General features: G+C 52.0%; 1 protein-coding gene across 3 annotated transcripts in view; it reads left to right on the forward strand.

Annotated features, from left to right (window-relative positions):
- Nucleotides 1-6: 6 nt before the first annotated feature.
- INPP5A (inositol polyphosphate-5-phosphatase A) overlaps nt 7-12,667 on the forward strand; it is a 193,211-nt gene continuing 180,550 nt past the window's right edge. For all 3 annotated transcript variants that reach the window (XM_041400150.1, XM_041400151.1, XM_041400152.1), the window contains exon 1: nt 7-127. In XM_041400150.1, the coding sequence (XP_041256084.1) occupies nt 53-127 (75 nt within the window). In that variant the 5' untranslated portion in view covers nt 7-52. The remainder of the gene's footprint in view (nt 128-12,667) is intronic.

The following is a 12,667-nucleotide window of genomic DNA, read 5'->3' on the forward strand; positions in this document are numbered from 1 at the left end:
CCCCCGGGCTCCCCGCAGCGCCGCCGCTCCCGGCCGCGCTTCCGCCCGCGCCATGGCGGGGAAGGCGGCCGCGGCCGGCGCCGGGGTGCTCCTGGTCACCGCCAACGTCGGGTCCCTCTTCGACGACGTAAGTACCGCGGGCACCGGGGCGAGCGGGGCTTCGCGGGCCGCAGCGCCGCCCCCCGCGCTGCCGCCCCGACCGCGGGTGCCGGCCGGCGCTGCCGGGGGAAGGGGGCGCCGGTGCCGCGCCCCCGGGGTGGTCGCCGTGTGACACCGCCCGCAGCGTCCGGGGCCCCTCGGGGGCGCGGCTGAACCCCCGGGCGCCTTGCCCGCCTCAGGGCGCTCTTCCCCGGCCACCGGGCACGGTGGGGCACGAAAATGCAGCGTAATTTCTGCTCGGCGTAGCGAGAGGGCAGAGCTCCGGAACGTTTCCCATCGCTGCTGATAAGGCGAGAGCCGCAGCTGGCACGGGCGAGCAGGGGGAGGAACGCTCGGTTCCGCTCGGTTCGGTGCGTGAATGAAGGCAGGCGCTGACGGGCTCCCGCAGCCCGGACGCTGCCCCCGGGAGCCGCCGCAGCCTGTAGCAAAGCCCCGCTGTGCCCAGCACGCGTCCCACAGCGAGGGCAGCGTTTCCAGGGCTTTGCTGGTTATAGAGTAATACACCTCGGGCAGGGAACTGGGTCCAGGCTTGCGCCGTGTGTTGTTTTTCTGTGTGTTAGGAGGGGCTTCGCTCTAAGCCTGATGCACAGAGCTCCGAGGTGCAGTAACCCAGGGAGTTTTCTGGTCTGGTCTTCAAAGTCCGCTTTGCCTCTTTGTCACTTTAAAGGCTTTTCTGTTCACACTTTGATTGTAACTGCTGTAGTCAAAGGATGCAGTTCACCTTTTCTTCGACTTAACGGAGTTTTACTGTTATCACCACACTTAGTTTTACACTTAAGCGTGCCACTTCGTATTAAAAGAACACTGTGAAAATGTTCATTTCCTTGTGATTGCCATGGTTGTGGCCTTGGGCGTACCCAGCATCTGTGTGTGAGTGATGCCGCTGTGTTCAGTGGAGTTTCAGCAGGTGGCTCCTGCCTTTCTCCTACTCCAGGGCTGGAGCCGAGGGGTGACACCTCGGTGCTTGCCATCCCTGTGAGCCCTGTGCCTCGGCAGGAGCGGGCTGGAAGCAGAGTCCCCGCAGAATCCCCGGCTGTCGGACCCAGCCATTTCCTGCCTGTTCCCGGTCGCTGTTCGGGCTCGGGCGCTCGCTGTGCCGCGTTCGCTGTACCAGAGGGAACAGTTCAGTCTAGCCAGCACCTGCCTTGCCAACAAAAACTGAGTTTTCTGACCAAACCGGGCTCGTTTGGATCAGTTCCACTGCAGGGTGGGACGTGGAGAGGCTGCTGTGAACATCTGTGCTTGTGGTCCTGGTGTGTGGCTGCTGGAGCTGGGACTGCTGGCTGCCTGGCCGGGCTTCTGGAGTTACATTGGTGCAGTTTGGGTGCAGGAAAGGTGACATGATCTGGGTTTGGGGACTTGCCTCTCGAGCTGTGTGTGGAGCTGTCAGTGGCTGCTTCTGCTTGCTGGGCCCTTCCCGTGCAGTCGAGGAATATGTTTCTGTGCTGTGACCTGGAATGGTTTCAGTCCTGAGCAAGGACTTGCTTTGATGGGCTGTGCCAGAGCTGGGCTGGAAAACCACTTCCCATTCCTTTAACTCATGTTTTCTATTTCTGATTTCAGTGGGTGATATGTATTTTAATGACACTCTGCACTGGCAGTCCGACGTAGCCTGACCTCCAGCCGTGTCACAGGGCAGCGCAGGGACACGGGCAGAGGGGTGGCCAGGCCAGCACCCCGCACTCACGCAGTCCTGCTGCCTCCTGTGCTGGGCTCCCGTCTGGAGCTGCGGGGCTGCTGGAGGCAGGCTGGGTCTGGCAGGGGGCTCTGGTGCCTCCTGCCCCCTCCCACCAGCAGACCCCCTGACGGCTCCGTGCTGCCCGTCTCCGTGTGTTCCCTGAGTGGTGCTGAGAGGCAGCAGCATGCTTTGCACTTCAGGTGTGTTTGTGTGAGCACTGTTTGCTTGTGCGTGCAAATGCTCTTGGGATCAGCATTTCATAGCTCAAAATACCCTTGGTAGGCAGGTTGCCCTGGCTGGGACAGTCTTTCCTAGCTCAGTGGTGTTGCTGACCTGCCTGTACTTTTGCAAAGAGGGGAGAATTGCTTTTTTTTGCTCTCGGGTTGCCAGAAGCAGGTCAGGATAACATATGGTTCTGCTCCTGCCAGCCATCCCCATCCACTAATTACCTGTTGCAGTGGTGACCTGGGAGCTCACGAATAAAGATGGCAAAGTGAAGAGGGACTGAGCTGGGTTCATTTCATTCCTCTGGTAGTTTTGCTGCTTCATTAAAAATATTAATGGAGTATTAGATTTTCAAATATTCTTCCAAGTTACATAAACATGTGCATTTCATTAATATGAATGCGTATGATTTCTGGTACCTTTGTGTTTACTTAAGCATTTAATACTTTTCTTGCTGTAGAATAATTTCCTGGTTTTATCACAGTATAGAAAGTAACAAAAGATGGAGTTCAGGCTACCCATGAGTCACTCTCTTTTCCCCCTCCTCAGATGCCCCTGCCTATGGCAGGGGAACTCAATCAGATGATCTTTAAAAGTCCCTTCCAACCCGAACCTGTGATCCCATCCTCTCCCTCCCTGATTTCTTGCTTCCTCTGCTTCCTCTGTCTGCATTAACAAAATTTCACGTGTGCCTTGCAATGAGCTGAGGTGCTGTGGTGGGCACAGAATCCATTTGCCTGGCACTGTGTTGCTTTTGCTGTACAGGGGTTTAAGTTGTGTGCTGAGGTTTTTTTCCAGTCTGGTATATCCCCTTCATTCTGTTCAGGTGCTTCTAAACAGCTTAGTGCTGCTTTTGCTGTGGCAGACACCTGGAGGGGGCTGTGAGCAGCAGGTGAGTGAGGCACTGTGGAGAAATCTTCCCTCACCTCGTGGCCGGTGCGGCACAGGAGCCGTGGCTGCTTCTGCTGCAGGGGGGCAGCTGGACACTCTGCATTCTGTTGTTGTGGCTGCCCCAGAAGTTTGTTAGAGTGTGCTGTCTGTCTGGGTGCAGGCACAAACACTGGAAAACCACCGTGGTGCTCACAGCCGAGAACCATCTCTACTCTGGGTCACTTTCAGGTGACTTTGACAATCCGTGCTGGTTAGGTGTCTCCATGCAGGTCTTTAGGGAAAGGATTTCCAAGATGCCCAGCAGACTTAGCTGTGCAGGTTCTGATGTTTCTGCCCGGGTTGGAAAACAGTTCATTTGTTCCAGCTGTCTTTGAAACTGCGGTATATGAGCCTAAATCAGGTCAGAGCTTCCAAAACCCTTCCCTCTTTATGCACTGGATATATGTAATCCTTAAATTCTCAGGACAGGTTTAGTCAGAATAGATGTGCAGTGGTGACAAGGTGGGTAAAAGTTAACCAGAACGTGTTATTTTATTAGCTTAAAAGAGAAGGAGGGGAGAAGTGTGCCAGGGAATTGCTGTATGTGCTGATACCCAGAATCCTGAATGACTGACAGCATTACTGCCCTACCTGTGCCCTTATTTTCTTTGACTCTACAGAGCACTGGCCTTCATGTGATGGTGCCATGGTAGGGCAGTGAGCTTGGACATTCCAAGGTGGCCCTCACCAATCCACATTTGTGTCCCTTTTTCATACAGTACACAAAGTGGGCAGGGATGGAACTTCCTGCTTCAAGCGCTGTTTGTATTATTATTATAAATAAACTTATTCTTTAATTCTGAGTATGAACTTGAAGTGTTCTTTGCTTCCGTTAAAATCTGCAGTCTATCAACTGAAATTGAAGTAGAAATAGTTCCCATAATAATTTTTCAAAACAGCCTGGCCTTCTCATGGGTGGTGATCACAGTGTAGTCTCTCTTTATCATGTCTGATCCTAATTTTCTGGTTCTGAAGCAGTGGGTGTAGGTTTGTTTTGGTATTGGACATCTGTGTATTTAGCTGGTATTATCTGATAACTATAAAAGGTTTTTTGGCTTTTTTTTTTTTTTTGATTTCTTTCCCCCCTGAATAATTATTTGAATTTTGTGGAACATTTCAAGTGTGGTAGGATGGGAAATGTATTAGCATGTTGCTATTCAAGGCACCCTCTCTTGAAGCCACAGCTGTGCAATTGAGTGAAAGGTAGTATTTGATTCATTGTGACTTTTTAGAAGAAACTTGTTATTCCACTGCTGAGAAACTCGTGCCCCATCCTTAGGGTCAGGTCGGCAGCGTTGGTTACCTGGAGCGAAGATCAGACTGACCCAGCAGGTTAGGGTGATGTTTCTCTGGGGTGCTGCAGTGTGGGAGCATTCCTGCAGGTGGGCTGGGCTGGCAGGGAGGGCTGGCGAGCCTGGGCTCCTGTTCTGGCCAGGGGAGGGCAAGAGCAGCAGGACTGAGGATGGGGAGGGGTCCATGCCCCTCACTGTGCTGCCCCCAGCCTCGGGCAGTGGGGCTGGAGCCTGGGGGGCTGAGCCTGGCTCTGAGCACTTTGGCTGGCTCACAAGGGCCCCAGACTTGGGGGGTTATTGTCTTGCTCCCTTTGATGCTGCAAGATTGGGTGCTCACAGCTCAGGCTTGCATTTGAGGGCTATGTACTTTTAGAGCAATAACATAGAAGGCCAACAGAGAAGTATTTTTCAGTGTTCTCTGTGATGGGAACTGTAGAAATAAGTGATCTCCAGCTTCCCTTTCTCTGACTCTGCACTCTGTGCTTTCTAGTTTCTGGTTGTTTTGGTGTCTGCTTTCTGGGATTTTTTTGTTGTTGTGGGAGTGGCCCTGTTAATTTCTTAAACATTGTTGCTGCCTTCTGTTTGTTTGGTTTTCTGTGGCAGTCTCTGAAGTGTTTTTCTTTCAGTTTCTGCCATACTCATGTTTATGTTGTATTGTAGGAGGCTGTCTTGTTTCACTCCATTCTGAACTCCCTGTGCAGGAGGTGGAACTTTGAGATGCCCAGGCTGAGGAATAGCCCTGCCTTCGTGTGCCCTTTAGTATGATGCTGTGGAAAGGGATTTTGGTTTGAAAATCCTTCTGTGCTGCTCGTGTTCTGCACTGGGGATGAGCTGGGGGGTGTGGGCTGTAGGGGGGAGCTGCAGCAGCAGCAGTGCCAGGCTGCTGGCCTGTGCCACTCAGGTGCAGCCTTTCTGCAGGTGTGGGCACAAGGAGCAGCTGTGGGCTGCCTGGGGGTGGTACCTGTTAGAAACCCCTCCTTTGCTGGGCTCTGGCAGGTGGTGCAGTTCCACAAGCTCAGTGTCAGTCCCTCGCAGCCTGCTCGGACAGGAGCTGGATGCTTGCCCTGATTTCCAGCTCCCCGAGTGTCAGCTTCCAGGGAAGCCAGCTCCTGGCATCCAGGGCAGGCTAAGGATGCCTGTCAGGGGGTGCTGGGGGTCACTGGTAACCACTCAGAGCATCCCCAGCTCCATGCTGTGGTCCAGGGTGCGTGTCCTGCTCGCCAGCAGCCCCTGGGGTGTACTCAGAGTGACAGCTGAGTGTGAGCTGCCCAGAAAAATCCTCTTTTAAGTATAAATGAGGAGCAAGATGTGCAGGAAAGCAGTGACACGTTATTGTGCGTCCACGTCCTTGTAAAATTTCAAGCTCTAATTTGCTGAAGATAACTGGAGCAGTAACAGTACAGGCAGCACTGAGGGTGGAGGTTCCTCCACGGTGGAGCTTTTCTTTAGCAAAAATCCAGCACTTTTTTCTTTTTAGCAAAGAGTTTCCATTAAGAGCTGGTACAGTGTCAAGCCTTCCTTAAGAAAGATGCTCAGTGGTTTATCTTCTAGACCATCTTTTTTTTTTTTATCCTTTTGATTAAGTATTATCACTGACAACAAGAGCACATGGAACACAAGGAGGTAATAGTGGCAAAGCACATTTTAATTACACCTTTCTTTTAATGTGGTTTTATAGCAGAAGAGTTGGTGTTTTGCAGCTTGTTGAGCTTCCACAAATCATCAGTGTCTCAGTGTGAGGTTCTAAAAGGACTTAGTTCTTATTTTATTTCATATTTGAAAATGAAATTATGCAGTGTGGGTAGGATACCATAGGAAGAAAGCTTTACAGCTGGTAGTAAAGAAAGCTTTACAGGTCTGATAGTTTTTTTAGCTTGGACAAACACTAGGGCATATTTTAAAGGTTTTGTTCCTGCTCCAAAGTTCTCATCATCCATTTTCCTACCAAAAAATTTGATTTCAAAGACACAGAATATGAGTCAAGCCCTCAGATTTTATGATATACATAAAAAGCTGATCTGGTTTTTACTTACTATTTCTCTCTTTTTCCTTTTCTATTATTTATTTAGTCATACCATTTATATATTCTACCCCCCATGAATGTGTTTCCTCTTTTTACCTCACTTTTTTTCCCTTTCTGGTACTGTGTGTGCTCACCTCCTTCTGAAAGCTCTCTCCTTACTCCTCATGTATGATTTAAAGTGAGTCACTTGAAGGAGTGTTGGTGATCTGTAGTTTTGTGGGTGCCTCATGGCCCGTCAGGAAGGTGGCTGTGGCTGCCCTGAGCTCACCTTTTTCTCTGCTGAACAGGAGATCCCACCAGGTTAAACCCACCTCTCCACCACGGGTGTGCCATGCCCTGGCAGTGGGAAGAGGAAATGCAGTGACTGAATTGCCTTGGAAGGCAAACTGGATTTCAGTGTGGCTCTGGAAGGTGTTTCTTCCACCACCCTGCGGAAGATCAGCCACTTTGGCTGTAGCTTTGCCTTGTCCTCTGCCCCTAAACTCTTACCTTAAATTGGAAGAAAAAAAAAGCAAAAAGGCAGCCAGGTGTGACTGCAAGGCAGTTGTGTGCTTTCAGTGTGTGGAAGCTCCCAAAATACGTCTGTGTTAGTGCAGGTTAATAGTTTATTTGATATTCTCTAACCATCTTCCCTTCTCTTTGTGGAGAGGGAGGTGGTCATGGGAAACAGGAACTTCTGACTTCAGTGGCTGCTTGAATGGCTTGTCAGAGTCCTTTACACTCCTTTTGGCATCTTTATTACTGAAGTGGCATCTTCCCTTGCTGAAATTCCCATGGAAATATGTTATTTTTCATAATGTGAAGTAGGTCACATTAAGCACAATAGTCATCATTCTGGGGAAGAGTGAGTCTTAAAAATAAAATGTTACTTTGGCTTCTTTTCTTCCAGTGGTGTGTAGTAGTTATTCAACACTCTTAGCACTACTGTCAGTATTAGTACATAATTTTAAAATGTAAATATTTTATTTAATCACTTTAATTTCTAATGCTTTTCCGGTTATTGGCAAAACTTGAAGTTAAAGCACGTATTGAAGCAAACAAAAGTGTTCATTGTTCTTATATGATTTGAAGTCAGATATAATTGATGGTTTTCATTAATGTCTTCAAGTTGTTAAGCACTCATCTTCATGAGTCAGTCAGCTGTAACAAATGATATCCTTGAAAGCAGAACATTAAAGCTAAGGAAAGCAATTAAGCTGTGGTGTTGTCACAGGTTTTGTTCTCGGGTGGTACCTTGGGGTGGGTTCCAGCAGCCCTCGGGGGTGACTGTCACTGACTCCTGGGTGTTTATTACCCTGCAGCACAGCGAGACCTCTGGGCTGTGCCTCAGGGGACCATGGCTCAGGGATGTGGTTACAAGTGCCAGGGTGCAACACAGAGAGCTGTCCTTTCACTTGTGGCTGTGACTGGAAGGATTTTCCCTTCAGCTTTTGGTTTGTCCGCAGTAAAACAGCTTCTGATCTTTTCTGGCACTGTTTCCCAAGCTGGTGAAAAGCTCTCACACCTATATTCCTCGCCTGCTGTCCCTGCCTCTTTTGTCTTTTCTTCTTTCCCCTGGTTTCACCTATGTTTCCTTTCTGATAGAGTTCTCAGCCAGAAGCCCCAGTCAGGAGAGGCTTTAGTGTCACGCAGAGCTGCAGCAGGGCCAGAAGGAAGGCGATGGGTGTGCGGGGCTGCCTGCCCTGGGCAGAGGCTGGCCGGGGGCTCTGCTCAGCCACAGCTCCTGGATAACATGTGGGTAAAAGGAGAGGAAATCCTGGCCTCTCAGACACAAGCTTTTTTCTAGGACAAACACGTGTTTTTGCCTTTGCCCGCTCAGCTCTGGGCCTGGCGTGCTCTGGGCTTGCCTGCTCCTTGCAGGTCACTGACAGCTCCAGAAGCACTGGACACATTTGCTCGCATCCTGCTTGTGCTCAGTCTTTGAAAGCCAGAAGGAAAAAGTGTTGATTTGGGCTGATTTGCATCTGGAAGCCACGCACTGTTCCTCTTAGACGTGCCCAGGGACAGTGTACTGAATGGTGCTGGAATGAGGTGGTTTGGAGGTTTTCCCTTGCAACACAAAATGTCACGTTAAATTGGGCTCAAATTTGGAACCCATAGTGTTGTACTGCAGCACCCACGGCTGCAGATCACAGTGTGGGAGACCAGCAGCCGCCACAGTTCAGACAGTGACTGTGTGCCTGTGTTGTACAGCAACTGCCCCGGACTGTCCAACCCTCAAAACAGCCTGGAGAAAAAACCAGCTGCCTTCAGGGCAAAAGGTGTGTTCCAGAAGGAGTGGTGGTTAGTGGTGGGAATGCTGGGCTAGGCTCTGGAAGTCAGGGCTCAGTTTGCATTCAGCCACGAGCATCCTGCGTGACCCAGAGCAGGTGGCAGCAGATCCTCCGGCAGAGGCATGCCCTGCTTGGGACAGGCTGTGGACACGGCGTCTGGTTCTCCTGCCCCGAAGGGGAGGATTTTGGAAGGCTGCTGTGGAGGTTCTGATGTTCAGCTAGAGCAGTGGAGGGCTGTGCTGGCAGGTGAGCATGGCTCTGCAGCCGGAGCAGGTGTGCAGACGGGGAGCTGGGCTGTGTGGGCCGTGGAAGAGCCGGGCAATGGCTTGTTCCTTCAGCTTTAGCTCAGGAAAGGCAGAGCAGCACCTCGTGTGGACTGTGCCACAGCCTGTGTGGGCACGCACCACCCTGGGCTGCCGGAGAACTCCTGGCCAAAGACAGGCTCAGATAATCTGAGCTGTGTGAGCCTTCTCCTTAACCAGAGGTCCTTGGCTTGCACAGGCTCAAGGCAAAACCAGCTCTCTTTAGTTATGGGAGCAAGTACAAGCAGGGAAAGGTGCCCCGTGCGAGTCTGCGCTTTGGTGAGGCTGGCAGACAGTGTTTACAGGATGTGGAGAACGTCACCCTCTCTAGAACATTCACCCTCGGTGCGAGGCCTCGCTCTGGCACAGGAGGGGCCGATCACAGGCTCTGGCTGCCATGGGAACACGCAGGATCCAAAACCTGTTTGTTGTACTTCGCCTGAAGTAGAGCTGCCTCTACATGTTCACTCCTGACTTCCCATTTTCTACTGCATTCTTGAAAAGATTTTTTTTTAAATTGTCTTGGAATGCTTGAATGTGTTGGCAAGGCTCTCATATTAATGGCTGGCTCTTTGGAGCACCTCTGTACTGGGCTGGTGGCACTGCAGTGGGTGAACAGCGGAGGCACACAGGCAGTGGGAGCAGGACTCATTCTGAATTCTTTCATTAAAGCTTTTGAAGTGATGTGGTGGGAGCTTGTTTTGAAGCTTTTTGTTTTCCTGGTGTGGCAAACTCTCTAAGTTCAGAGGCTTTACCAATCCTTTTGGAAAAACAAAACTAGTTTTCCTGTAGGAGCAGCTCAGAACTGTATGCTGAACTCTGTGTGTCAAGAGAATATGAAAAGAAATAGTACAAAAATGACTTGAAAATCTGTACTCATCAAGTACCATCAGCCAGCATTGGCTTTGTTTTAATTACTTCAAAATTTTCATTTAAAAACAGAATTTGTGCTTTTCTCAGATTCTCTGGCCAGAGAAAACCTTTCTGTGCACTCTTGGGCAGACTGCTGTCAGTGGGTCCAGCACTGCAGCAGATTTGCACAAAGAAGGTTCCCTTTGACAAAAGCACAGGCTCTTTGTGTCCCTGACCTGACCATTCAAAATGTTTTATTTTTAAATTGTCTGTTCAAAGTGAAAGTTTTGATCTACAATTCCTATTGTGCTTTTTATTGGAGGAAGAAATTGAAAAACTGTTTGGGTATTTTTTATATTTATTTTTAACTTCAAATGCTGCCAGGCACATGAAGAAGTCAAGAACTGGATGGGACTGTATGATAGAACCAACCCACGCACTTCAGAGAACTGGATGTGACCCAAAAATCTTCTGCTAAAACAAGTTTATTTTCATGAACTGGCAGTGTTGTTTTTCTGGGCTGGGAGGACAGGCTTGATCCTGGCTCCGCTGCTCGCCAGGCTCTGAAGCCAGTTCTCATTTGTCTTGTGGGACAGCCTTTTAGCAAAAAGGAAAATACCCTTTTCAGCTGTCCTTACTAAATATTAAAGTATTTATTTATGACCATTGTGTACCTTTTACTTATCTCTGAAAAGACAGATCTGTAGTTCCTTTCCCACTTTTTCATAAATTACATGAGTGCTGCGTGGATCTGCTTGTCTGTGTAGGCTGTTACTATGATTGTAGTGTCACTGAGGTGTGTGAAGACAAAGTTGTCTCCCAGGATGGATGAAGACAGGACTGTATCAGCCAGGTGAAGAGAGACATCCTTGATAAGTAGGTGAATTTCAGTGCAAGACTTGCTTGTCATTCTTAAAAATGATGAACTTCTGTGAACATTCAGTGTTGTATAATGAAAGTGCATATTAAACAGATAAGGGCAGAAACTGCTGCACTCAGAGCCATGCAGGAAAGGTCCATAAGGAAATGCCAGAGAGCTGTGGTACCTCCATCGCTGGAGGTATTTCTTTTTACTGGGAGCTGTCTGGACAGGCCTGAGCCCCTGATTCTTGGGAGGCTTTGCTGGAGCAGGGAGTGCACCTCCAAAACTCCACCACATTCTGTGGCTCTGTAGCCAGACATTACACATTTTTTCATCTTCATTGCTGATGCCATTGCCCCCATTGCCCCTTGCTTCCCAGCACTTGCTAGGGATGACAGCATACTTCTCTGTTCAACATCTTGTGGCAAATCCTCATTCCCTTTTTATCTGCATTTCTGTTATGGATGTAGACCATTTCCAGATGCTTTGTACAGTGACTGGTTCAGGAACTGGAACATGTGCATGTTTTCCTAAAAACTGGAGGAAAACCGTGCACGTTGTCTGTCAGCTTATAAAGTCTCTAAATATTGGGAAAGCTTCCTCATGCTCTCTTGGTGTGTGGGAACTGGAATCTCCAAGTCGGGCTTGCAGCTCTGATGGGTTTTGTTTGTTTGCTTTTCTGTTGACATTTCAGTGGCAAATAAACACGCTGTTCCCAGTTACTTCAGAAGTGGAAAGAGCTGGAAGAAGGTTCCAAATGCCCGGGACTGTAAGGGCAGTGGATCCACAGGGTTTACTGGCAGCTAATGTGGTATTTACCCCAAAAGGAAGCTGCAGTGGAGGCACATGCTGGGAAGTGATTCAAAAGCAAAGAGACTGCTATGGTTTGTATGTTTCTTTTCTATCTACTCCTGTGCTTGCGGCATTGCTGGTTTTTGCCTGAAGTATGATTGGTCCAAACAACTGCGCTGAGAGCCGGGAAAAGACGACATAGCACAGAAAGTAAAAAGAAAGTATTCCTCTGGCTTTACGGTTTTTGTTCAATCCCCATGTCACGTGCAGCACAGAGACCTGCCGTTTGCTTCGGAGTGATTCGGCTGGCACAGCCCGAGCTTCTGCCAGCGCTGTGAAGCTGTCCGTGGCCTGGCGGCCAGGGCCCGGGGCTGGCAGGACCGGGCTCGCCTCTGCGCCGGGCGGCTTCCGAGCCTGCCCCGTGCCGGGACTGCAGGCCTGACCGCACAGCTGCCTCCCGCCGGCCCGGCGCTCGGGCCCGGGCCGCAGCTGGGGCTCTCCCCCGCGGGGCCGGGCTCTCCCCAGTGCTGGCTCTCCCCCGCGGGGCCGTGCTCTTCCCAGTGCTGGGTCTCCCCCGCGGGGCCGAGCTCTCCCCGCGGGGCCGGGCTCTCCCCCGGCCTGGCTCTCCCCGCGGGGCCGGGCTCTCCCCCGGCCTGGCTCTCCCCGCGGGGCCGGGCTCTCCCCCGGCCTGGCTCTCCCCGCGGGGCCGGGCTCTCCCCCGGCCTGGCTCCCCGCGGGGCCGTGCTCTCCCCCGGGCCGTACTCTCCCCAGTGCTGGCTCTCCCCTCGGGGTCGGGCTCTCCCCTCGGGGTCGGGCTCTCCCCTCGGGGTCGGGCTCTCCCCGCAGGGCCGGGCTCTCCCCCGGCCTGGCTCCCCCGGGCCGTGCTCTCCCCAGTGCTGGCTCTCCCCCGCGGGGCCGGGCTCTCCCCCGTGCTGGCTCTCCCCGCGGGGCCGGGCTCTCCCCCGTGCTGGCTCTCCCCCGGCCTGGCTCCCCCGGGCCGTGCTCTCCCCAGTGCTGGCTCTCCCCCGCGGGGCCGGGCTCTCCCCCGTGCTGGCTCTCCCCGCGGGGCCGGGCTCTCCCCCGTGCTGGCTCTCCCCCGGCCTGGCTCCCCCGGGCCGTGCTCTCCCCAGTGCTGGCTCTCCCCCGCGGGGCCGGGCTCTCCCCCGGCCTGGCTCCCCGCGGGGCCGGGCTCTCCCCCGCGGGGCCGGGCTCTCCCCCGGCCTGGCTCCCCCGGGCCGGGCTCTCCCCAGTGCTGGCTCCCCCGCGGGGCCGGGCTCTC

Source organism: Onychostruthus taczanowskii, unplaced genomic scaffold (genome assembly GCF_017590055.1).
Source record: "Onychostruthus taczanowskii isolate IOZ18803 unplaced genomic scaffold, ASM1759005v1 scaffold173, whole genome shotgun sequence".
NCBI classification, from domain to species: domain Eukaryota; kingdom Metazoa; phylum Chordata; class Aves; order Passeriformes; family Passeridae; genus Onychostruthus; species Onychostruthus taczanowskii.